At 44.5% G+C, this 23,792-nt stretch overlaps 1 protein-coding gene across 5 annotated transcripts in view; it reads left to right on the top strand.

Annotated features, from left to right (window-relative positions):
• Positions 1 to 23,792, top strand: part of EI24 (EI24 autophagy associated transmembrane protein) — a 43,366-nt gene that overhangs the window by 7,779 nt on the left and 11,795 nt on the right. For 4 of the 5 annotated variants that reach the window (XR_007769158.1, XM_050921727.1, XM_050921728.1 and 1 more), the window contains 3 exons: positions 17,073 to 17,220; positions 19,589 to 19,734; positions 22,990 to 23,050. Coding sequence is in view for 4 of the 5 variants with exons in the window: in XM_050921727.1 (XP_050777684.1) it covers positions 17,179 to 17,220; positions 19,589 to 19,734; positions 22,990 to 23,050 (249 nt within the window). In the remaining variant the exon portion in view is untranslated. Of the gene's footprint in view, positions 1 to 557; positions 839 to 17,072; positions 17,221 to 19,588; positions 19,735 to 22,989; positions 23,051 to 23,792 lie in introns of those variants that run through there. The other variant, XM_050921729.1, reaches the window with a different exon arrangement.

Genomic DNA, 23,792 nt, shown 5'->3' with positions numbered 1-23,792 from the left:
CCTGCTCCCTGCCCCCCCCGCACCGTCCAAGTACCCCCGTGCACCGCTCCCTGCCCTCCGCTGGATGCTCCATCCCAGACACCCCCGGTCACCCTAACCTGGGCACCATGCTCTGCCCCTCACTCTCTACCCCATCCCGCTCCCCACTCCCTGCCCTGGGCACCGCACTTTGCTCCCCACTCCCTACCCCATCCTGCTCTCCGCTGGATGCTCTATCCCAGACACCCCTGGGCACTTCATTCTGCTACGCACTCCCTGCCCCAGGCACCGTGTTCTGTCCCCCACTCACTGCCCCGTCCTGCCTCCTCTGAGTGCTCTATCCCAGATACCTCCTGGCACCCTGTCCCGCTCCCTGCTTCATCCCACTGCCTGCTCCCTGCCCCAAGCACCACATTCTGTCCCCCACTGCCTGCCCCGTCTTGCCTCCACTGGGTGCTCTATCCCAGATACCTCCTGGCACTCTGTCCCGCTCCCTGCCCTGGGCACTGTGTTCTGCCTCCCGCTCCATCCCACTGCCTGCTCCCTGCCCCGGGCACCATATCCCACTGCCTGCTCCTTGGCCGCCATGCGTTGTGCTCTACTCCTCGCTCCCTGCCCTGGGCACTATGCTCTTCCCCCTGCTCTGCCCTGGGTGCCCTATCCTAGACACCCCTTGCTCCAGCCTTCCTTGCCCCGGTTGCTGTGGGTGACATCTATTCCCTGCCTCAGGCACTCCCTCCACTTGCCTGCATGCCCCGGCCCAGATGCTTTGCCCCTCAGGTGCCTCATCTCCTTTGTCTTCACCCCAGGCAACTCCGTAGGGCTCCCTCCCCAGCGTCTTCTGTCTGGGTTGCCTGAGGTGATACCAAACTCCTTGCTCTTCCTCTTCCGACCTGCTCCGTCTCCCTCTGTTGGGTGCTACCCCTGATTCTGTGGGGAGAGGGGCCCATAGCCACCGAGCGGGTCCTTTCTCCACAGGAGAGAAGAGTGGGGAAGCATCGCCCATCACGGAGTGAGGGGTGTTGTCTACCTGGATGTACAGGGGAAGGGGAGGCAGGTTTATAGGGACACACTGAATTGGGGGTGTGTGATGCGTCTGCTTTATAGGGATGTGCTGAATTGGAGGCTGAATCCAGTGGGTGCAGCTGCTTTGTAGGGGGTCTAGTAGCCTGGGGTGGCCCTTTCTCGGAACATTTGTTAGGGAGCTGACTTGGCTTAATGATAGCGACTGGAACTGGAAAAATGCCACTTGCTGAGGAAGTGTTCAGCCAGTGCCAGCCGGTGAAGAGAAGAGCTGTACTCTTTCAGCACAGCCATCATCCCTTTTATTCCTGGACATTTATTCAGCCCAGGATTTTTTCCACTTAAATTCTTTTAGACTTTATTCATGGACTTCTCTCTTAACTGGGATGATACTGTCCATTGGCCCATCTCAGCTGAGGGGCTTCTGCTGTCTATTGGTTTAATTGCCAAAAAAACACTTTCATTTGTAACCATAAATGTGACTCGTGTCCTTATCTGACACAGATCCATTAGTACCGTGTTTTTCTACCTCTGGTGCAGGAACCCCTGGGGGTCCACAGACTGTGTCTAAAGGGTCCGCGGAAGATTTTAGTTACCATAGAACAGTGGTTTTCTCCCTGTGGTGCATAGGCTCCTGGGGGTCTGGAGACTGTCCGCAAATGAAAAAAGGTTAGAAATCACTTCATTAGTATAATCATTGACTTCACTGCGGTCATGTCTATGCGACAGCAATATCACCACAGTGCCGTAGCTATGCCACTGTAACTCCATAGTGTAGACACAGACTACAGAAATGAAAGAAGTTTTTCCATTGCTGCAGGAATTCCACCTCCCGAGCTTACAGGAACTGGGTCAATGAAGCATTCTTCCATCAGCCACATCTACACTGAAAACCTAGGTTGGCGTTGCTATGTCACTCAAAGGTGTGGATTTTTCACGCCCTCTGAGTGATGTAGCTGTGTTGACCTACATTTTAAATGAGCAACAGAGAGTCCTGTGGCACCGTAAAGACTAACAGATGTATTGGAGCATAAGCTTCCGTGGGTGAATACCCACTTCATCAGACGCATCATTTTAAATGTAGACCAGGCTGAGTGAAATACGAATGTGCAGAATGGGGCTCTGCATAATCTCAGGAGTGCACCCATGTGGATCTGATTGCAGAACTGGGGCCCAAATTTGGGGTGACAACTTAAAAATATGGGCTAAAGCTCTGCATTCTAAACCACAATAATGAAGTATAATTTGCAGGGTGGATTTGATTGAAATCACGATTTAGTCAGGAAGTCTCGATTTAATCATGGATTTCTACATAAAAGTGCATTCTTGTTGGTTGTTATAACCTTAATACACATTTTTCACAACTCAGAGATAGATGTAGGTTTCATTTTTAGAAAGTACTCACTACACATTTTTAAACAGGGATTTATTTTGAAAATTTTTCAGATTAGTTTTACAGGTAGATCAGAAAATGAATGCTTATTTCATTTACCAAAGTTAGTTGAAGCAGATATTTATGAAGTCATTGGGAGGTGAACTATCTCCAATTCAACAGGTTAATCATTAATATTTGGAGGATTTTCTTGCCATGCTGTATTAGGAGGAGAACATCACCAGACAGCCATTTAAATTTGTTTATTTAACTAAAACAACAAAGTTATGTATTCTGGATTTTTTTCTTCAACAGCAAACATATAATATTTTAACAAAACAAGCATATGAATTTCTGAATTTAGTTAAACATTCAAATTTTTTAAAATCAGGTTTGTTTTTGTTAAAATTGTTTTAAACTAAAATAGTTAAATGGAATTTTTAAAAAAATAAATTAAATCGACTGTCAGCCAGATCAACATGAGAAACTTAACATACTGGCTTCTGCAGCTAACTCAGTCGTCTTCACCTTCATTTTCCTGTTTGTTCATAATCTGGAAAAGAAAAACAAGCTTTCCTGCTTTTTCAGGATCCCAAACGATTTCTCAGTTTGGAATGAATTAGTCCAAAGGAAAATATTCTTTTTATACCAGCAGAAGAAGCTACTGCTGTTGAAAGTGAGATTATCACTTCAGCAGTCTCTGAATCCAAGCACTTCAGTGACTTCCTCCAGTTCACTGGTGTGACTTGCTTTAAAACATCATCAGCAAACATCTTGAATGGTTCTTATTCCCAAACTGGGTCTCTCTTATGGCTTGATGCCATTATAGGTTTTCCCTTGTAGTGAGGGAATGGAATGGTAGATCTCAAATCAATGAAGGCTACACTCAGAAAGACCTCAAGACTTCTGGAATATGCTGCTCAAACAGTTTCACTTTTGTTTCTACTGCCTGTCCCTCCCTTCTCACATTTATCTCCAGACTTCTTCTTCTTGTCCAGATCTATTCTGCCCCAACAATCTTCTTCTATTCATTGAACTTTTTGAAACTTTGCACTTTGAGAGAGATAAGAGATTGACTCTGTGTACACAAATTTGCAGAGGGACAGTAGGGTTGAGGTCAGTTATTTCTCACCTCTACGTATTTATTTATTTAAAAACATTTTTGCTGTTTACAAGCATGTTATCTCTGGAGACACAAATCCACAGTTTGAGAACTGCAAAACTAAGCATCTCTGATGGTATCTTCTAGACTGAGGACAGAGTCCCATTGGGTAGATAGAAAGATTAACCTAAATCATCTATACAGAAGCCCCTGGAACCCCATAAAATTGGGTCCCTAATCCATGAACTATTGGAACTCATCTACAAAACTTTTCTTAAACATTACATGACTATATTGTCTCATACTATAGAATTGTAATTTATAATCCCTATTTGATGACAACATATTTTGAGCTATAATTTAAACTATTAAAACTATCTTAAGGTAGGTTTTTTCCCTCAAAAAGCATTTTATCAAAAAAATTTGATTTAAATTAAAAAGAAATCTGTTTTTTATTTTATTTTTTAAATCATTGATTTTTATCCACCCTGATATTAATTAATTTAAAAGGGCACTGTGATGGAGTTGATTAGCCTCCTACTATGGAATGGGGATATAGGAACAACTCTGGGCTTAAGCAGCCCTTCCCGGTGGGCCTGCTGGGCATGCTCCAGTCCGAGGAGGGGTTTAAAAAGAGACACTGCAGTGCAGTGGGGCAGGGAGCAGAGGGAGATGGACCTGTGCTCACAACTGTGGAAGGACTACACAAGGAGGATTCATCAACAGGAGGAGGCTGCTGCACAGGCAGCCCACAAAGTCCTGTGGCTCCCATTGCACAATTTAACCGAAAGCCTTGATGTGCCTTGAGGCATGCCTGGCTGCGAAGATGGTGTCGCCAGGAGGGCTTTGGCTTCCTCGACCACGAGGTGCTATTCGAGGAAGGACTGCTAGGAACAGATGGCGTTCACCTTTCGAAGAGGAGAAAGGCCTTATTTGCGCACAGACTGGCTAACCTAGTAAGGAGGGCTTTAAACTAGGTTCGACGGGGACAGGTGAGCAAAGCCCACAGGTAAGTGGGGAACAAGACCTGGGAGATGGATTGGAAACAGGAGGGAGCACGGGCTATAATGGCAGAGAGGAAGGAGGGTCAGGGCAAAGCTGGGAGGCAAGATCAAACCAGTATCTTAGATGCCTATATACAAATGCAAGAAGTATGGGTAATAAGCAGGAAGAACTGGAAGTGCTAATAAATAAATACAACTATGACATTGTTGGCATTACTGAAACTTGGTGGGATAATACACACGACTGGAATGTTGGTGTGGATGGGTATAGTTTGCTCAGGAAGGATAGACAGGGGGAAAAGGGAGGAGGTGTTGCCTTATATATTAAAAATGTACACACTTGGACTGAGGAGGAGATGGACATAGGAGACGGAAGTGTGGAGAGTCTCTGGGTTAGGCTAAAAGGGGTAAAAAACACGGGTGATGTCGTGCTGGGAGTCTACTACAGGCCACCTAATCAGGTGGAAGAGGTGGATGAGGCTTTTTTCAAACAACTAACAAAATCATCCAAAGGCCAAGATTTGGTGGTGATGGGGGACTTCAACTATCCAGATATATGTTGGGAAAATAACACCACGGGGCACAGACTATCCAATAAGTTCCTGGACTGCATTGCAGACAACTTTTTATTTCAGAAAGTTGAAAAAGCTACTAGGGGGGAAGCTGTTCTAGACTTGATTTTAACAAATAGGGAGGAACTTGTTGAGAATTTGAAAGTAGAAGGAAGCTTGGGTGAAAGTGATCATGAAATCATAGAGTTTGCAATTCTAAGGAAGGGTAGAAGGGAGTACAGCAGAATAGAGACAATGGATTTCAGGAACGCGGATTTTGATAAGCTCAGAGAGCTGATAGGTAAGGTCCCATGGGAATCAAGACTGATGGGAAAAACAACTGAGGAGAGTTGGCAGTTTTTCAAAGGGACACTATTAAGGGCCCAAAAGCAAGTTATTCCGATGGTTAGGAAAGATAGAAAATGTGGCAAAAGACCACCTTGGCTTACCCTTGAGATCTTGCGTGACCTACAAAATAAAAAGACGTCATATAAAAAAATGGAAACTAGGTCAGATTACAAAGGACGAATATAGGCAAATAACACAGGAATGCAGAGGCAAGATTAGAAAGGCAAAGGCACAAAATGAGCTCAAACTAGCTCTGGGAATAAAGGGAAACAAGAAGACTTTTTATCAATACATTAGAAGCAAGAGGAAGACGAAGGACAGGGTAGGCCCACTGCTCAGTGAGGAGGGGGAAACAGTAACGGGAGACTTGGAAATGGCAGAGATGCTTAATGACTTCTTTGTCTCGGTCTTCACTGAGAAGTCTGAAGGAATGTCTAGTATAGTGAATGCTTACGGGAAGAGGGTAGGTTTAGAAGAGAAAATAAAAAAAGAGCAAGTAAAAAATCACTTAGAAAAGTTAGATGCCTGCAAGTCACCAGGGCCTGATGGAATGCATGCTAGAATACTCAAGGAGTTAATAGAAGAGGTATCTGAGCCTCTAGCTATTATCTTTGGGAAATCATGGGAGACGGGGGAGATTCCAGAAGACTGGAAGGGGGCAAATATAGTGCCCATCTATAAAAAGGGAAATAAAAACAACCCAGGAAACTACAGACCAGTTAGTTTAACTTCTGTGCCAGGGAAGATAATGGAGCAGGTAATTAAAGAACCATCTGCAAACACTTGGAAGGTGGTAAGGTGATAGGGAATAGCCAGCATGGATTTGTAAAGAACAAATCGTGTCAAACTAATCTGATAGCATTCTTTGATAGGATAACGAGCCTTGTGGATAAGGGAGAAGCGGTGAATGTGATATACCTAGACTTTAGTAAGGCATTTGATACAGTCTCGCATGATATTCTTATAGATAAACTAGGAAAGTACAATTTAGATGGGGCTACTATAAGGTGGGTGCATAACTGGCTGGATAACCGTACTCAGAGAGTAGTTGTTAATGGCTCCCAATCCTGCTGGAAAGGTATAACAAGTGGGGTTCCGCAGGGGTCTGTTTTGGGACCGGTTCTGTTCAATATCTTCATCAACGATTTAGATGTTGGCATAGAAAATACGCTTATTAAGTTTGCGGACGATACCAAACTGGGAGGGATTGCAACTGCTTTGGAGGACAGGGTCAGAATTCAAAACGATCTGGACAAATTGGAGAAATGGTCTGAGGTAAACAGGATGAAGTTCAATAAAGATAAATGCAAAGTGCTCCACCTAGGAAGGAACAATCAGTTTCACACATACAGAATGGGAAGAGACTGTCTAGGAAGGAGTATGGCAGAAAGAGATCTAGGGGTCATAGTAGACCACAAGCTTAATATGAGTCAACAGTGTGATACTGTTGCAAAAAAAGCAAACTTGATTCTGGGATGCATTAACAGGTGTGTTGTAAACAAGACACGAGAAGTCATTCTTCCGCTTTACTCTGCGCTGGTTAGGCCTCAACTGGGGTATTGTGTCCAGTTCTGGGCACCGCATTTCAAGAAAGATGTGGAGAAACTGGAGAGGGTCCAGAGAAGAGCAACGAGAATGATTAAAGATCTTGAGAACATGACCTATGAAGGAAGGCTGAAGGAATTGGGTTTGTTTAGTTTGGAAAAGAGAAGACTGAGAGGGGACATGATAGCAGTTTTCAGGTATCTAAAAAGGTGTCATGAGGAGGAGGGAGAAAACTTGTTCACCTTAGCCTCCAATGATAGAAGAAGAAGCAGTGGGCTTAAACTGCAGCAAGGGAGATTTAGGTTGGACATTAGGAAAAAGTTCCTAACTGTCAGGGTAGTTAAACACTGGAATAGATTGCCTAGGGAAGTTGTGGAATCTCCATCTCTAGAGATATTTAAGAGTAGGTTAGATAAATGTCTATTAGGGATGGTCTGGACAGTATTTGGTCCTGCCATGGGGGCAGGGGACTGGACTCGATGACCTCTCAAGGTCCCTTCCAGTACTAGAGTCTATGGGTCTATGAGGGACAAAGTGATAGGAGACCCAGAGAAGTGTGTTAGCCAGATTGCAGGTAGCGAACAGCATCCTTAAGTACTCAAGAGGGTCCTGAGTCGGAAGTGGTGGAATGCCTAGCCCCAGGTTCCCTCTCTCCTTCTGGCTGCTGCTTCAGACTGTATCCCCTAGGCCACTGGGAGACATGCTCTAGCTGGTGAGCGGTGGGGGCTTGCCCAACCACTGACACCTTTAAAAAAAAAAAAAATTACAAGTCTTCCTGAACCCTTTTTACACAGAAGGTTGCGATAATTGAAAGAGATCAGAGAAAACACTTTTTCTCTACCTTTGTCAGTTTGATGATTGTATACATTGTAAACTCTTCTGTCTCCTTTGTTTGTATGAATCTTTCATACAGCAATATGGGAAGGGGAGCGTTTTAAAAATAGGAAAATGTAACTTCAAAATCACAGACATTGTCAGGGTCAGCCCTGGGACCAAAAACTACTTACAATTTTTAAAAGGTTGATTTCAAGTTAACTGTGTCCATTTGTGAGTTAACTTGGGGCTCATGCATTTGAGGGACTAATAACATGGGTTAGAGAGAGTCACAAGCCAGGCTGGTTCTGTGCAGGATTACCTTGTATAGTTCTGCCTCTGAACGTCTATCCCAGCCTGCGGCACCCTCTGCTATGCCAGACCTGGACTCTTCTGAACTGTGTTCTCGTTCTTGTGATGAAGACAAATGTGTTGAAGCATTAATGATATTCAGTGTTTTAATTATATGACAACAAAGGTAGTAAAGTGACAAATGTTATAACACAGACCACTCAGGAATGAACTAGTCCTTCTGCTCCGTCTCTATTGAAAGAGTGAGGTTAGCAGCTTGTTTTTCTCTTAAATGGGAGATGGAGTGATTCAGTGGGTTTTGCAGTTAGTACAGTCTGTAGTCTTTAGGTGGTGATCCACATGCTGGACCAGTGCTTTTTTGACACTTTCAGAGAAGCTGACGGCTCAGAATTTGACGGCAAGAGTTCTTGGAGTAATTAGTGCTAAGAGCACAGGAGTTGTGAGACCCTACAGTAATAATAGGTATCCTTTTATGTTTTGCTTTTCATCAGTAGATTTCAAAATTGTTTACAAAGGAGGTTATCATTGTCTCCATGGTACACGTGAGGCAGAAAGGATGAAGATTACATAGCTGGATAGTGACAGAGTTGGGAATGGAACCTAGGTCCTTTGACTCCCAATCTTGGCAGTCCACTGGGGCCACACATCCTTTATGATAAACTAGTGATAGCATAGGACTTGCAGGGAGACTATTTTTAGTATAGAAACATGTCTCTGATTTGAGCTTTTAGAGGATTATCATAAACCACTTTCTGTGGACACATGCACATAGACACTAGAGTTATCTGCTGATCACCATCCTGAGCCTACGGCTGGAGGCAGAAGGCTCATCTCAACATTGCAACGTTAGTGATTCTTTCACCATGGAAGGCCAGTGTAGGACTGTAAACAATATGGGTTTCTGTTTGACACGGGTCAGAAATCCAATGTGTTTCCTTTTTAAAAAAGGAGTGGGGAGAATCTCATAGAAGAGGATTTCACTGGATACATTTAGGGAATAAAACGTGATTGCCATACTTTCCCTTTAACTTGTGTGTGTATGTATACTTTTGGAGGAGGAAATGAGGGGAGCTCTTCTCACATTGTGAAAAATGTTTGACTCCCAAGTCACCTGGTAATTTCGGCTCTTATGTGTTGCATGACTGTCCTTTCATCCTGCATACTCATCCTGAGATCTCTTGGTTTTCTGCTGGGCTGTTTCACAGATGAAGGATTATTTTCAGATCTCTATGTCCAGTTAAATGTTTAATACTAGCAGACATCATCATCTTCACTTAGGTTCTGGTCTACCTCTCTTAGACCCCACTCAATCTTATCGCCCATCTGTTTTGCCAACTTCTGTGTTCTTACAACAAATACCATTCCCAGATTAGTTTTGGCCGCTGAGTTTTGGTGCTTAGAGATAAGGACACACCCAAAGGGTCTTGCTTTGATCAACACAATGTCTGATCTGAATGTGGTAGATATAAAACTGCAAACCAGAATGTGTGTGAAGGTCAGGGTTTAGATCATTGACTGACGTCAGTGTCTGCTGAAGGCTGCTGCTTATTGATACAGATCCTGAAACGGCGGGTATTTATACCTCTTCAGTTATTGTGGAAATTAAATGATTCACTTCTATGGCTGTACATTTGTGTGCTCCTGCCGGAAGAAGAACATGATGCTGGAATAGGTTGAGAAATAGCTGTTTAGTTGCCAATAGTGCTCTTTAAAACACAGCTGTACCAAGGAATTTACAGTCTGTCTCAAACAGAGTTTTTGGAGAATAATTGTAGTACTCAGATTTGTCCACAGATTCAGAATATCTGCATATTTAGAGTTAAAATGTTCAGCAGTTAAATAGTTAACAATGTTGACATTTAACTTACCACTATTAGACTTCAGATCTGCTATTTTAAACTGTCTGCAGACACTGTGTTGGTTGGGTATTTGAAGTGTTTTGTTACTAACCAGAAGGATTTTTTTCCCCTAACCAGAAAAAACTTAAAAGCTTAAATTTTAGAGAAACTGATGAAGCCAGGATGGCATAGCAGACAGTACTAGCACCTATGCAACTCCTTAACACTAGGAAGTTGTCACTCAGGATTTTTTTTGGTCAAAATACCATAGAACCATACCAGTTAGTCTTGAAAATCAATAAATCTGCTTTTTTTAAAAGAAGCAAAAAATAAAAACTTCACAACACATCTCAGCTAAAATATAACACTAAAGACTATAATATAGTGACCTCTTGTATTACGAAGTTACAGAATACACTAAAGATATTCAAAGTCAGGGTAAGTCTTACTGGTGCAAACTCCTCTTCACTTTGGTGCAGCACACCTGTGTTGGGTTTTGTTATGGTGTAGCTACATCAATCCCTAATGTAGTCAGAGCCCTAAGTCACTTTGTCTGTCTCTTCTGGCCTGCCCTTTACCTCCTGCAGTACGTATTTCTTTGCTGTAGACTATACTAGGGGTATGGCTACACTTACAGTTTTGCAGCGCTGGTAGTTACAGCTGTGTTCGTACAGCTGTGTAGGGCCAGCGCTGCAGTTTGGCCACACTGACAGCTACCAGCGCTGCAGTGTGGCCGCATTTACAGCACTTGCAGCGCTGTTGGAAGTGATGCATTATGGGCAGCTATCCCACATAGCACTCTGTCCCATTTTGGCGCTGTGGCTTGTGGGAAGGGGAAGGAAGTGTGCGGGTCTTTCCGCTTCCTGTTCCAACGCCCCGTGGTGCTTTGCTACACATTCCGAGCAGTTCGGCGGCATTGTGAGTCTGCAGCGCAATTTCTGAGATTTCTGTTACAAATGGAGCCTGAGCTGCTGAGGACCTTGCTGATGAATGTTGCCAGCACATCACGCATGGCAGTGGAGCTATTCCTTCAGCTGCAAAGTGACAGTGAGGAGTCAGACGATGATATTGAAACGCCTGATGCTCAAGACACTCAATTGCTTATGGCAGTAACAGACGTGCTCAGCACCGTGGAACGGCGCCTTTGGGCTTGGGAAACCAGCACTGAGTGGTGGGATCACATTGTCCTGCAAGCCTGGGATGACGAGCAGTGGCTGCAGAACTTTCGGATGAGAAAAGCCACTTTCATGGGACTGTGTGCTGAGCTCGCCCCTACCCTGCGGCGCAGGGACACGAGATTGAGAGCTGCCCTGCCAGTGGAGAAGCGGGTGGCTATTGCAATCTGGAAGCTGGCAACTCCAGACAGCTACCGATCGGTGGCGAACCAGTTTGGAGTGGGAAAGTCTACCGTTGGAATGGTGCTGATGCAAGTTTGCACAGCCATTAATCGCACCCTGCTAAGAAGAACTGTGACTCTGGGGAACGTGCAGGACATTGTGGATGGCTTTGCAGAAATGGGTTTCCCTAACTGTGGAGGGGCAATAGATGGGACGCATATTCCTATTCTGTTACCACCCCACCTGGCATCAGAGTACGTTAATCGCAAGGGGTATTTCTCCGTGGTTCTGCCAGCGCTTGTGGATCACCATGGGCGTTTCACTGACATTTACTCAGGATGGCCTGGAAAGGTGCACGATGCACGCATCTTTCAGAACAGTTCCCTGTTCAGGAGGCTGAGGGCCGGGACTTTTTTCCCAGACCGCAAGATCACAGTAGGTGACGTCGAAATGCCCACTGTGATCCTTGGAGACCCCGCTTACCCCTTAATGTCATGGCTCATGAAGCCGTATACAGGGAAGCTTGACAGGAGCAAGGACCGGTTCAACTACAGGCTGAGCCGGTGCAGAATGACTGTGGAGTGTGCTTTTGGCCGTTTGAAAGCCCGCTGGAGGTGTCTTTATGGGAAGCTAGATTTGGGGGAAAGCAGCATCTCCGCTGTTATATCCGCGTGCTGTACCCTCCATAATATTTGTGAAGGGAAGAATGAAAGATTCAGTGAGGAATGGACCTCCGAGGTACGACGCCTAGAGGATGAATTTGCACAGCCAGAGAACAGGGCTACTAGGGAGGCCCAGGAAAGGGCTTCAAGGATTAGGGATGCTTTAAGGGAGCAATTTGATGCTGAGAGCCAACAGTAATGTTTGGTGCCTTTGCTGTGCTTTGTTCTACCTTGGGGTACAATATTTACCACTTCCTGCAATAATAAAACGTATTGTAAAAGCCATAACATCCTTTATTCAAAGTACAGTACATAAAAGGCCAGGGGGGTTAGGGTGGTGGACTGTACATTCAGAGGTTTGAATATGTCCTGTTTTGATTACTGTTCAATGTCTGCTGCACTTCAGGATTACTATGCTGCAGGGTAATGGGGGTGGAGTGCACAGGGTAAGAATTATAGTTATCAGGGCTGGTAGGTGATCGTACAGGTGTTGGGGGCAGCTGGGGGTAATAAGAAACTGGCTGCTGGAGAAAGGTGTTTTGTGCAAATACTGGGGAACAAGAAAGAGAGCTTTGGGCGGGGTGTGGGTTACCACGGTACAGATCTGCCTGCATGGCTACGAGAGACTTGAAAGACTCAGTTTGGCGAGCCAGGAGGCTTATCATCTGCTTTGAGGTTTTTTTGATAGCCAATTCCTTTCTCCTGCTTTCTGTTTGCCTCCACTCATACATTTTCTCTCTCCATTCATACATTTTCTTTCTCCATTCCTGCGTCTTCCTATTTTCTCTGTTGTAGTGAATCATAACTGCTTTGATCAATTCTTCTTTTGATTTTCGGGGATTTTTTCTCAAGTTCTGCAACCGACGTGAGGCCGGTGATCCGGCTGCATTAGTCAAGGTCACTAAAAAAAACATAGATAGAAACATGTAATACACAGAGGCTACATTGTTTATCATCACACAGTGAAGGAGTCTTTAGACTTTTTGTAGCATCCTTCCCACATACCTCACATAACACAGAGAGGCCAGGGAAGCGAAGGCATGGCGAGCAATGGGGTGAGTGTTTCTGCCCTGAGTGCACCTGGGAGGGGGAATTGACCGATGGGTCACTGGGGTTTATCTGCACTGGGTACAGGAGGTAGCTGGTGTCCTGCACAGGGGACAGTAGTGAACAGGAAGGTGGCGAGCTGCTGGGGGGGGGGGGCGGTCCGCGTAACTGCCGGCCTGCTGGGGAGCGGGGGGAGGAAACGCACAGCTGTGCTGGCTGCCTGCTGGGAAGGGTGGGGAAAAACCGGAGGGCATCGCGGGGCTGGCTGCCTGCTGGGAAGGGTGGGGGAAGACCGGAGCGCAACGCGGGGCTGTTTACGTGCTGGGAACGGGGGGGGGGGAAGACCGGAGGGCTCCGCGGGGCTGGCTGCCTGCTGGGAAGGGGGTGGGGAGACCGGAGCGCACCGCGGGGCTGGATGCCTGCTGGGGGGGATGGGGGGAAGACCGGAGCGCACCGCGGGGCTGGATGCCTGCTGGGAAGGGGGGGGAAGACCGGAGCTCACCGCGGGGCTGACTGCCTGCTGGGAAGGGGGTGTGGAGACCGGAACGCACTGCGGGGCTGGTGGGGGGGGAACGCGAACCTAGCGCCCTGCACTCAAGTATCCCTAAATTCTCAACAGGGTTTCCTACTGCCAGATATATCACTGCTGCGTGTTACCTGGGAAGAGAGGGAGGGTCTTCTACAGCAATGTGGATTCCGCCCTGGCCCCTATGCAGCTTGCCTGTGTGCAGCCATGGTCCCCCCACCCCTCGCTGCACAGTGGATCGGACGAGTTAGCCTGACCGGGACAAGGACCACGGTGGCTCTCCCGATAAACTTGAGAAAGCACATTGCGCACGCTCTGGCTGCAACTTTTCAAGAGATTACCGAGGCAGATTACAGAGACGTGATAGAGCAAATCAATGGGCTATTCCACATTTAGGCATGCATGCAGGCAGCCATAACCCAAACCCTCCTCTCCCAAAACATAAAAATCTGCTTACCCCGAGCACGCTCCTCAGTTTCTTCCTCACCATCAACTTCCAGCTGCTGCGACTGGCTAGCCTCCTCCTGGCTTGAGAAGAGCTCCTGGCTGCATGCCTCCTGGGACTCCGGGGTGTCTCCCTCCACGCCAGTAGCCTCACTGTCGGCTTCCTCTACACCCTCCCCCACTTCTCCCTGCTCTGAACTCTCCATCGTGGTCCTCGGATTGGCAGTGGGGTCACACCCAAGTATGGCATCCAGCTCCTTGTAAAAACGGCAGGTTGTGGGGGCAGCTTCTGAGCGGCGATTTCCCTCACGAGTTTTGCAGTAAGCACTCCTCAGCTCTTTTATTTTGACCCTGCACTGCAACGCGTCCCGTTCATGGCCCCTTCTCAGCAAGGACTGCGATATCTGCCCATAGGTATCATAATTTCTCCTTCTGAAGCGCAGCTGTGCTTGCACAGCTTCCTCACCCCAAACACTGATGAGGTCCTGCAGCTTGGAATTGTTCCATGCTGGGGCTCGTTTGGGGCGTGGAGGCATGGTCGCTGATTGATTGAATGATTGATTGCACTCCACACTTGGCTGAGCAAACAGGAAGGGGATTTTTAAAATTCCCGGGGCATTTAAAGGAGGGGTCAGCTGAGCCCAGGGCAGTGGAGTGTGCATGATTACCAGAGAGGCTTCTAAGGTATGCTGGGATACCTCCTTATACCCCGGAGGTCAATAAAAGCGCTGGTGGGCATCCACACTTGCTGACCAGTGCTGGATCACCAGCGCTGGAATCCCTACACCCGAGGCTCGACTGGGTGGACAGCCAGCGCTGCAACCAGGGAGTTGCAGCGCTGGCCGTGCTTTGCAAGTGTGGCCACATCCTAAGTTGCAGCGCTGTAACCCCCTCACCAGCGCTGCAACTCTCTAGTGTAGCCAAGCCCTAGGTCTTCCTGTGTAGAGTCCTTAGCCCCGGAGCAAGGAGAAGCTTGTGTTTTCAAAACATTTGCAAAACAAGTCGTGAACCTAATTTGAACTCTGCTTGTCAAATGCAGCCCCTGTCCTGACCTGGGTTTTGTCCTGCTGTTACATTGTTCACCTCAGCCTGAATAAGCAGCAAAGAATCCTGTGGCACCTTATAGACTAACAGACGTTTTGGAGCATGAGCTTTCGTGGATGAATACCCACTTCCTCAGATGCATGCATGCCTGAATACTTTCTCACTTGCCATTGCATATAGTTTCTTGATTCGGGGCTTGTAATCTTCATATAACTTTCCTTTTTGCTACTATGCATATAGGAAATCTAAGAGGTTTGAATGTACTGAGGCCATCGGTCATTCTTCTCTGTTGTGCGAGTGGTTTCAGTCAACAATTTTGTTCTTCAGGTGGACCATACCTAAGGCTGCAGATTTGTTATGGCATTTTTTATTCCGAATCATGGAGCAGTCACAGTCAATTTAGTAAAAGTCATAGCTTTTGTGATTTTTTTTTAAAGCAGTACAAATGAAATTCAGCTGTACCTCATTAAAATGATAGGCCAGCATCGTTCTACACTGCTGCCACTGCCAGCTCCTCCTTGCCCCGAGGGGGCACTGACCACCTTCAGCATTACCCTCCACCCCGGCATCGCAACCCTAATCCCATCCCATTGAGGAGGGGAGGTCATTGGTGTGGGGGCTCTCCCTGAGTGGTGGCTTCTGTCCCACAGGCCTGGGCCTGTGGGTTGAGAGCAAGCCTATCCTGTGGTCACTGTGGGCATGGGCAGCAGTGGCTCCTGCATCCCAGGCATTGTGACCTGGCACATCTGCTCACAGCTCTGCTCAGGTTTGGCTTAGCCATCCTGGGGCAGTGGGCTAAATTTGAGTGAATGGCCACTCACCGTCCAGAAACCACACACCGCACCACAGTAACTCTCACTCAATAACCAATCCATGCAACAAACCTCGATGCCAACTCTGCCCATATATTTACACCAACGACACCATCACAGGACCTAACCAGAACAGCCACAACATCACGGTTCATTCACCTGCACGTCCACCAATGTTATATATGCCATCATGTGCCAGCAATGCCCCTCTGCTATGTACATCAGCCAAACTGGACAATCTCTATGAAAAAGGATAAATGGAAACAAGTCAGATATTAGGAATGGAAATATACAAAAACCTGTAGGGGAACACTTCAACCTCCCTGTACACACAATAGCAGATTTAAAGGTAGTCCTTCTGCAGCAAAAAAAACTTCAGGCCCAGACTCCAAAGAGAAACTGCTGAGCTTCAGTTCATCTGAAAATTTGGCACCATCAGCTCAGAATTCAACAAAGACTGCGAATGGCTAGCCAACTACAAAAGCAGTTTCTCCTCCCTTGGTGTTCACACCTCAGCTGCTAGAAGAAGGCCTCATCCTCCCTGATTGAACTAACCTTATTATCTCTAGACTGATTCTTGCCTGCATATTTATACCTGCCTCAGTAAATTTCCCCTACATGCGTCTGATGAAGTGGGTATTCACTCACGAAAGCTTATGCTCCAAAACGTCTGTTAGTCTGTAAGGTGCCACAGGACTCTGTCGCTTTTTACAGATCCAGACTAACACGGCTGCCCCTCTGATACTTAGCTTTTTAGAAGTAATCTGTTGAGTAAGTAGACCCCAATCCCATGGAGAGCTTTGTATATCAGGACAGATGTCTTGAATTGGGCAGTTGTTTGATGGGATCCATTGCAAAGAACAGAATACTGCGGTGATGTGCTCATGGTAACTTGTGTTGTAAGCAGATAGGCAGCTGCATTTTGTACTAGCTGGCCCTTTTTCAGGATATATGGCTTCATTCCTAGATATGGGTTGCAACAATGAAGACTGGAGTTAATGCAGAACTTTATTTCATTAGTTCAAAAGTCTGAATTTTACCACTTTCAAATCTTTAGAGGCCCTGTGCCCATCTTTTTGCGGGGTGGGGGAGGAGGTTATTGATTTGTTTTCCAATTGTCATGCCTTTTCTTCAGAAATGCTGCACATTAATGTAGTTGTAAGTGTTTCTCATGTAGCCTGGACAAATACTGCCTTCTGTTTAAAATGGCTGAGATGCTATTAAACTTACAATTCCATTACACACACCAATGCATAAACCAGGAATTCTTCGTTTACATTTACCATCGTAATGTTTCCTTTTCTCTTTGCCAGGCTCCATCAGTTTCCCATCTCTGCACCATGACAGAGGTTTGGGCTCTTCTCTTCCCTTCTCCCTGTAGTTGATAGTTTTGGAATTGGAGGTGATGCTGGAGTAGAGATGGCAAACAGTGTGAAAACCTTCCTTCATGATCTCGTCAGGGTAAGTCTCTCTCAATATATCTTGAGCACAGAATCTCTTTGGGATCTTTTTTTCCTCTTGCATACGTGGCATAGTGAGACGATAGACAAAATAGACTTACAGACCAATCAATATTATATGTCTTGAATATTCAGATTATGTCCTGTTCTTCAATACTTGGCGAGCCTCCCTTTCCATGTATCCATTGGTGGACTAAGAATATATCCCCTTTAGTATTAACTTCAAGTTTCACTCCTGGTTACCTTTTTTAAAAAAATACAAAGCAGAAAGTGGTTGTGTACCTAATTTATATGTGTGGGATCACACACACATACGAGGATTCTAATCTTCCTCCAGCTCCACTCACTGACATTCCTTTTCTCTTGTGTGTGTGGAAATAAGAGGGAGCGACTCTCGTTCAGCACGATACCACTACAGATTCACACGGCTGAGCATGGTCTGGACAAATGTTGAGCCTCCACTGCACCTCCAAACATCTCTGTGTGCTGCAGAGTGCCCTGCAGAATTGAGCTTTAATCATTGGCTTTTCTGCTCAGACTGCTATCAAAGGAATCAGTTATGGATTTTTTGTGATGGGAATGCTTGACTGATCACAGCTGATCTGGATGGTGTTTCAACACATGGCCCGTAGGTGAAAGGCTAACTCCCGCCTATTTAAAAAAATGCTGCTTCCCCCACCCATTTTTAACAAAAGTTGGAAATCTCTTAAATGCTTTCTGGAGCCCTCCGTGGGTTTAACACAAGTTTGGGGTTTGGGCAACATGGAGCTGATGTTTCTTTGCAACCAGGGCTTGGTTTTGTAACTAGAGGACACCACCAAATAGTGTAAACACCAACTTTTGATTTACATTCGACCAGAAATGCCTTGTATATCCTAAATGTATATTGGCCTTATATTTTCTGCCTCCATGGATTTAAAAAGCGAATAATAGATAACTTGTGTAAACATGCATCATAAATTGTATTCATAACTCCCCACTCTTGCACCAGTTCGTGGGAGATCCTTGAAACACTGTCTTGTGGATTTATACTTCTATTGATAGCACAGCATTGAGAAACTAATAACTATGCTTCAAATGGCTGCAACAATCTTGCTTATCAGCTTGTGTTACAAACAAGGCAGTAAAGAAACCCAGCTGGGTTAATTCCAGCTTCATATACAAATTGGCAGGAGAAAAAGCATTTTTTGCCAGATAGGAGAAAACAGACAAGGAAAGAAATGATTCTCTGGCTTCTGAGAGAGGGGCTATAAATAGTGGGAAGTTAACAAGAAATTACACCTTTTAAAAAAAAAAAAAAAAGACAAATTACTTTCTACTGTCCCTTTTAGAGGTGACTAAAATGTTTGATTTAGGTCACTGGGCCATTGAAAATAGTTGGTGTAATGTATTGAACTGAACCTTGGCTACAATTAACAGTATTGGCTTCCCTTCCTGACTTGAGTACTGTTGCTGGCTTTCATCCAAATTGTGGTCTGAGGGAATGATGGAAGCTGAGGGAACACAGGACAGGGGGCCAAACTGTCCCAAAGAGAACAACCTCTCCCTTCCTTGCTGCTCCTAACAGCCTCTCTATTCTCATTTGAATTCTACCTCAGAAGCTCATGACTTTTGACTGTCCTTCCACCATTGATCTCGCCACAGGTGCTCTCTTTTGCCACTTCTGAGCCTAGCCAAGATGACACCAAAAATAGGGCAGTAGAGAAACATAGCCTTTATTTTTAGCGTGTGCCAAAATTGCTGTCTCAGGAGCATTTCCTCCACTTCCTTGTTTTGTTATCCCACTACTGTGACACGTTAGCTTCATTAATTGTCTGTCTACACTTGACTGAGCTCCTTGTGGCTGGGCCCTTTTAAAATGCTATGCACACCTGCAGTTTTATATACATCTGTTTTATATATAAGCCTCTCAGCCCCACCTAAACTGTGAGATTTTCCTTGAAAGGGAAACCACTGCACAATGTAGTACCCCTGAAATGTAGGTCTTGTTTACAATTTTTTTTTGAAAGGCCAATATGAATAGAAATGTTGACATAAAATAAATGCAAGGAAAACTGTTTTATAATTCATATCTTCGTCTGGAGAGTTTGTAACCCAAAGACAGAAGTTTAGGCCAGTGCATGCACCAGAAAGTGAAACTGCTATTTTTTACTGTCCCTAGCTGACTGAAGCGTGCAAAAGTAAACTGACTCAATGGTCATAATGAAGAGATTTGCAAAATTCCTTCAGTTTCTGTAATATAGGGGATTGCAGATAATACATGTAATTTTTATGAAGATGATTTTTCAATTGACAGTGTCCCTTGTAACTTTTACTTTGACTGCCCAAAGTATGTTGAGTTCGAGTGTGCTGTTTCCTTGTGTCTGCAGGGAATTAAGGACTCCATCTGGGGGATCTGCACAATCTCCAAGCTGGATGCCCGGATCCAACAGAAAAGAGAAGAGCAGAGAAAAAGGAGAGCAAGCAGCGTGCTCGCCCAGCGGAGAGCTCAGAGTGAGGAGAGGAAGCTGGAGAAGTGAGTAAAGGAGCTTAAGTGTTAAAGACAAATGAATTTGTTTGTGCCCTCTCAATCTACCATCTACTGAGGACAGGGAGACAGAAAATCACTTGTAATCAGAGTGGTTGTGACTCGGACTATGGAGGTCCTAAATGACTGGGAAAACTGATAGTCACACTGAATTGGGAACAATCTGCCAGACGATTTGTCCACATATGTGATATTTCAGAGTAGTCCAGATAGTGAGTGTGAGCTGAGTGAGGATTTCCATGCTTACCGCTCCATGCATTGGGATGAAAATATGCCCCTTAATAGTAGGGACATACTACCTGAAGGTCCATGGGGTCAGAATCTCTCTTAAATCCTGGATGTCTCTGAAACACTAAAACTGGATTCATGAGCCAACTGTCATTGAAACAGAACGGTAATAAATGTAAAATGGATTAAAGGAGATATGCTTTTTATATAAGGCACCTGTAGCAGTGACTTCTACAAGATATCATTGAGGCCAAGAGCTTAGCAAGATTCAGAAATGTTATATGGTTAATGAGAGAGGATTTAAAAAAATAGAAGAGTTATAAACCCTCATGCATCAAGACATAAGCCAACTGAGAACACGGATTTTTACATATTCCTCTGAAGCATCTGATACTAACCACTGCTGGAGACAGGATACTGACCTGGTGGGTAACTAGTCTGATCCATTGCCTGTATTCTGTGGCTGTCTTACAGAAGAGACTTATGCAGTGCTGGCAGTTGTGGGATTTGGGAGTAAGCTTTCCACATACAGTTCTGCCATCATACCTCAGAATTTGTTTCCTATCTTTTAACCAGTTACCAATCCATGAGAGCATCTTCCCTCTTATCCCATGGCAGCTTACTTTGTGTAAGAGCCTTTGGTGAGGGACCTTGCTGAATGCTTTCTGAAGATCTAAGTACACTATATCCACTGGATCCCCTTGGTCCACATGCTTGTTGTCCTCCTCAAAGAATTCTAGTAGATTGGTGAGGCATGATTTCCCTTTACTTAAAACCATGTTGACTCTTCTCAACAAGTTATGTTCATCTATATGTCTGACAATATTGTTCTTTATTATAGTTTCAAACAGTTTGCCCGGTACTGAAGTCAGGCTTACAGGCTTGTAATTGCTGGGATCACCTCTGGAGCCCTTTTTAAAAATTGGTGTCACATTAGCTATCCACCAGTCATTTGGTAGAGAAGCTGATTTAAATGATAGGTTACAGACTACAGTTAGTAGTTCTGCAGTTTCACATTTGAGTTCCTTCAGAACTCTGGGGTGAATACCATCAGGTCCTGGAGACTTCTTATTGTTTAATTTATCAATTTGTTCCAAAACCTCCTCTAATGATACCTCAGTCTGGGACAGTTCCTCAGATCTGTCACCTAAAAAGAATGGCTTGGGTTTGGGAATCTCCCTCACATCCTCAGGCATGAAGTCGATGCAAAGAATTCATTTAGTTTCTCCAAAAAGGCCTCATCATCCTTGAGTGCTTCTTTAGCACCTCGATCATCCAGTGGCCCCACTAGTGGTTTAGCAGGCTTCCTGCTCCTAATGTACTTAAAAAAAAATTGCTATTACTTTTTGAGTCTTTGGCTAACTGTTCCTCAAATTCTTTTTTGGCCTTCCTAATTGTATTTTTACACTTCATTTGCCAGTGTTTATATTCCTTTCTATTTTCTTCACTAGGATTTAACCTCCACTTTTTAAAGGACGCCTTTTTGTCTTTCACTGCTTCTTTTACTTTGTTGTTTAGCCACCATGGCTCTTTTTTGGTTCTCTTACTATGTCTTTTTTATTTGGGGTATACATTTAAGTTGAGCCTCTATTATGGTGTCTTTAAAAAAAGTTTCCACACAGCTTGCAGAGATTTCACTTTTGGTGCTGTACCCTTTAATTTCTGTTTAACTAACCTCCTCATTTTTATGTAGTTCCCCTTTCTGAAATTAAATGCTACAGTGTTGGGCCACTGTGGTGGTTTTTCCTTCCAGGGATATTAAATTTAATTATGTTGTCACTATTACCAAGCGGTCCAGCTATATTCACCTCTTGGACCAGATCTTGTGCTCCACTTAAGACTAAATCAAGAATTGCCTCTCCTTTGGTGGGTTCCAGGACCAGCTGCTGGAAATAACTGATGGAAATAAGCCTGCTGGATATTGGGCAGCATCCTAATACTGAATTCTTGATATCTTTATGCACAAGAAATCCTATGCCGTTGACATGTTTGTCCTTTCCACTTCCCCCTGTGGGTCCGGGGACAGAGTAGGCCGACTGCTCCTCCTGCATGTCATAAGAGACTACTATAAGGGGGCTGCCTGAAGAGGGATGGGCTCCTCCAGGTTAGAAATTTGCCCAAGACACACCATATGATGGGCAAGTCAACCATGTCCATACTGGATTGGTTGCAGCCCAGGTTAATAATGACTGCGCCATCCATCTCCCACCAGGGCAGATGTGACAAATATACTATTGGTGTAACCCCAACACAGCAGAGGATCCATGGAAGAGATGAAATATCATCATAGCCACATGGAATGTAAAGACACTGAGACAAATAGGGAGGTTGAAAGAATTCATGTACGAAATGGAACAATACACCTGGCATCTCCTAGGAATCTCTGAGCTCAGATGGAAGAACTTTGGAGAGGCACTAACAGACGAAGGCCATGTACTCTTATTACAGAGGAGAGACTGCAGATACAGTTATGCACTAATCATAATTCAGTAGTTACTGCATGGATGTTTTAACTGTGCATTTCCTTTCCTTAACATTTTGGATTTTTATATTGACCCTTTAACTTTGAATTTCCTGGATTTCTAATGCTTGTTCTTGGAATAATTACAATATCATTGTAAAGTCTTTTACTCTAAATTACTGATATATAATCTCAATTTTAATTCCATTTTAAAATAGTTTCTGCTGGGAATTAACACTAGGTTGAAATGGACTTTCTGATGCAACTGCATTAGTTTTCTATAAGACTTGAAAAATTAACTTGTGTGTTGCAGTGAGCATATGTCATGAGCTTGAGTGGTGAATTGTTGGAGAATTACAGTGCTGCTGACTTAATAAATTCTATTACTAGAATTAAGTTGGTATTATATATATTTTTGAAGGCACCCAGCACATTCTTATTTAAGATATTGTATAAAAGTGTTTCTCAGTGACCCAGGATGCTGGGGATAATTTGCTTTGAAGAGAAGAAGCTACAGCGATAGTCTCACATGCATGTGTTGTATTGCTCTCCAGTGAACCTCGGATTGTAAGCCGGATTTTTCAATGCTGTGCATGGAATGGAGGCGTATTCTGGGTAAGTGTAATTTTTTTTTTAATTTTCTAACTTAAAAATTGAAGCACCAGTTTAAACCAATGCACTGCTTCAGTGCTTTTATGGTTTTAAAGGTGATATGTCAGCATGGCTGCCTGGCTAAGCTGGAAGGCATTATGAATTGAGAGAAACCAGTAAGTTTCTAAGTTTTGATTTTTTATATAAAGGGGGACCCTCCTTAAAATATATAGTTGAACTACTGTATTCCCTAAACAGACGATTATATTAATCTGGAGTCTGTTTCTCAAGTTCCTAATGCTACTTATTCACTTGCTGATCAAATGAAGTCTCTAGTGCTGCTCCACTGAATCGAATATTACATTTACTCAGGTCAGCTTTCCAAATAGCTGTTAATGAGTTTGGTCGGGTTTATTCATGATTGTAATAGGTGCTTTGCAGCCTAATAAATCACTTGTTTATTTTCATCTTCCAGTAGACTTTGTCATGATGGGTGAGGAATCAACATAGAAATGTCGAAAGGAAAAAGTTCAATGATATATTTTGGTTGTATTTAAGTAGAGCAGCGATCTTTCAGCGCTCTGCATTGATGGGTCATGGTGTTTAATTTTTAATAGATGGCAGGCAAACATTTTGCTATTAAATAGAGAATGCACAGTGCCTGCATGAAATATGCCTTTAAATCAGTGTTTATGGATCTTTGTCACTGTGGATGAAAGTTATTGCCCCATCTGAAGCTGAGATGTTTAGGTGCCAAATATGAAAC

This window comes from Gopherus flavomarginatus, chromosome 13, assembly GCF_025201925.1.
Source record: "Gopherus flavomarginatus isolate rGopFla2 chromosome 13, rGopFla2.mat.asm, whole genome shotgun sequence".
Classification (NCBI taxonomy): domain Eukaryota; kingdom Metazoa; phylum Chordata; order Testudines; family Testudinidae; genus Gopherus; species Gopherus flavomarginatus.
This window is presented reverse-complemented; position numbering and strand designations above follow the sequence as displayed.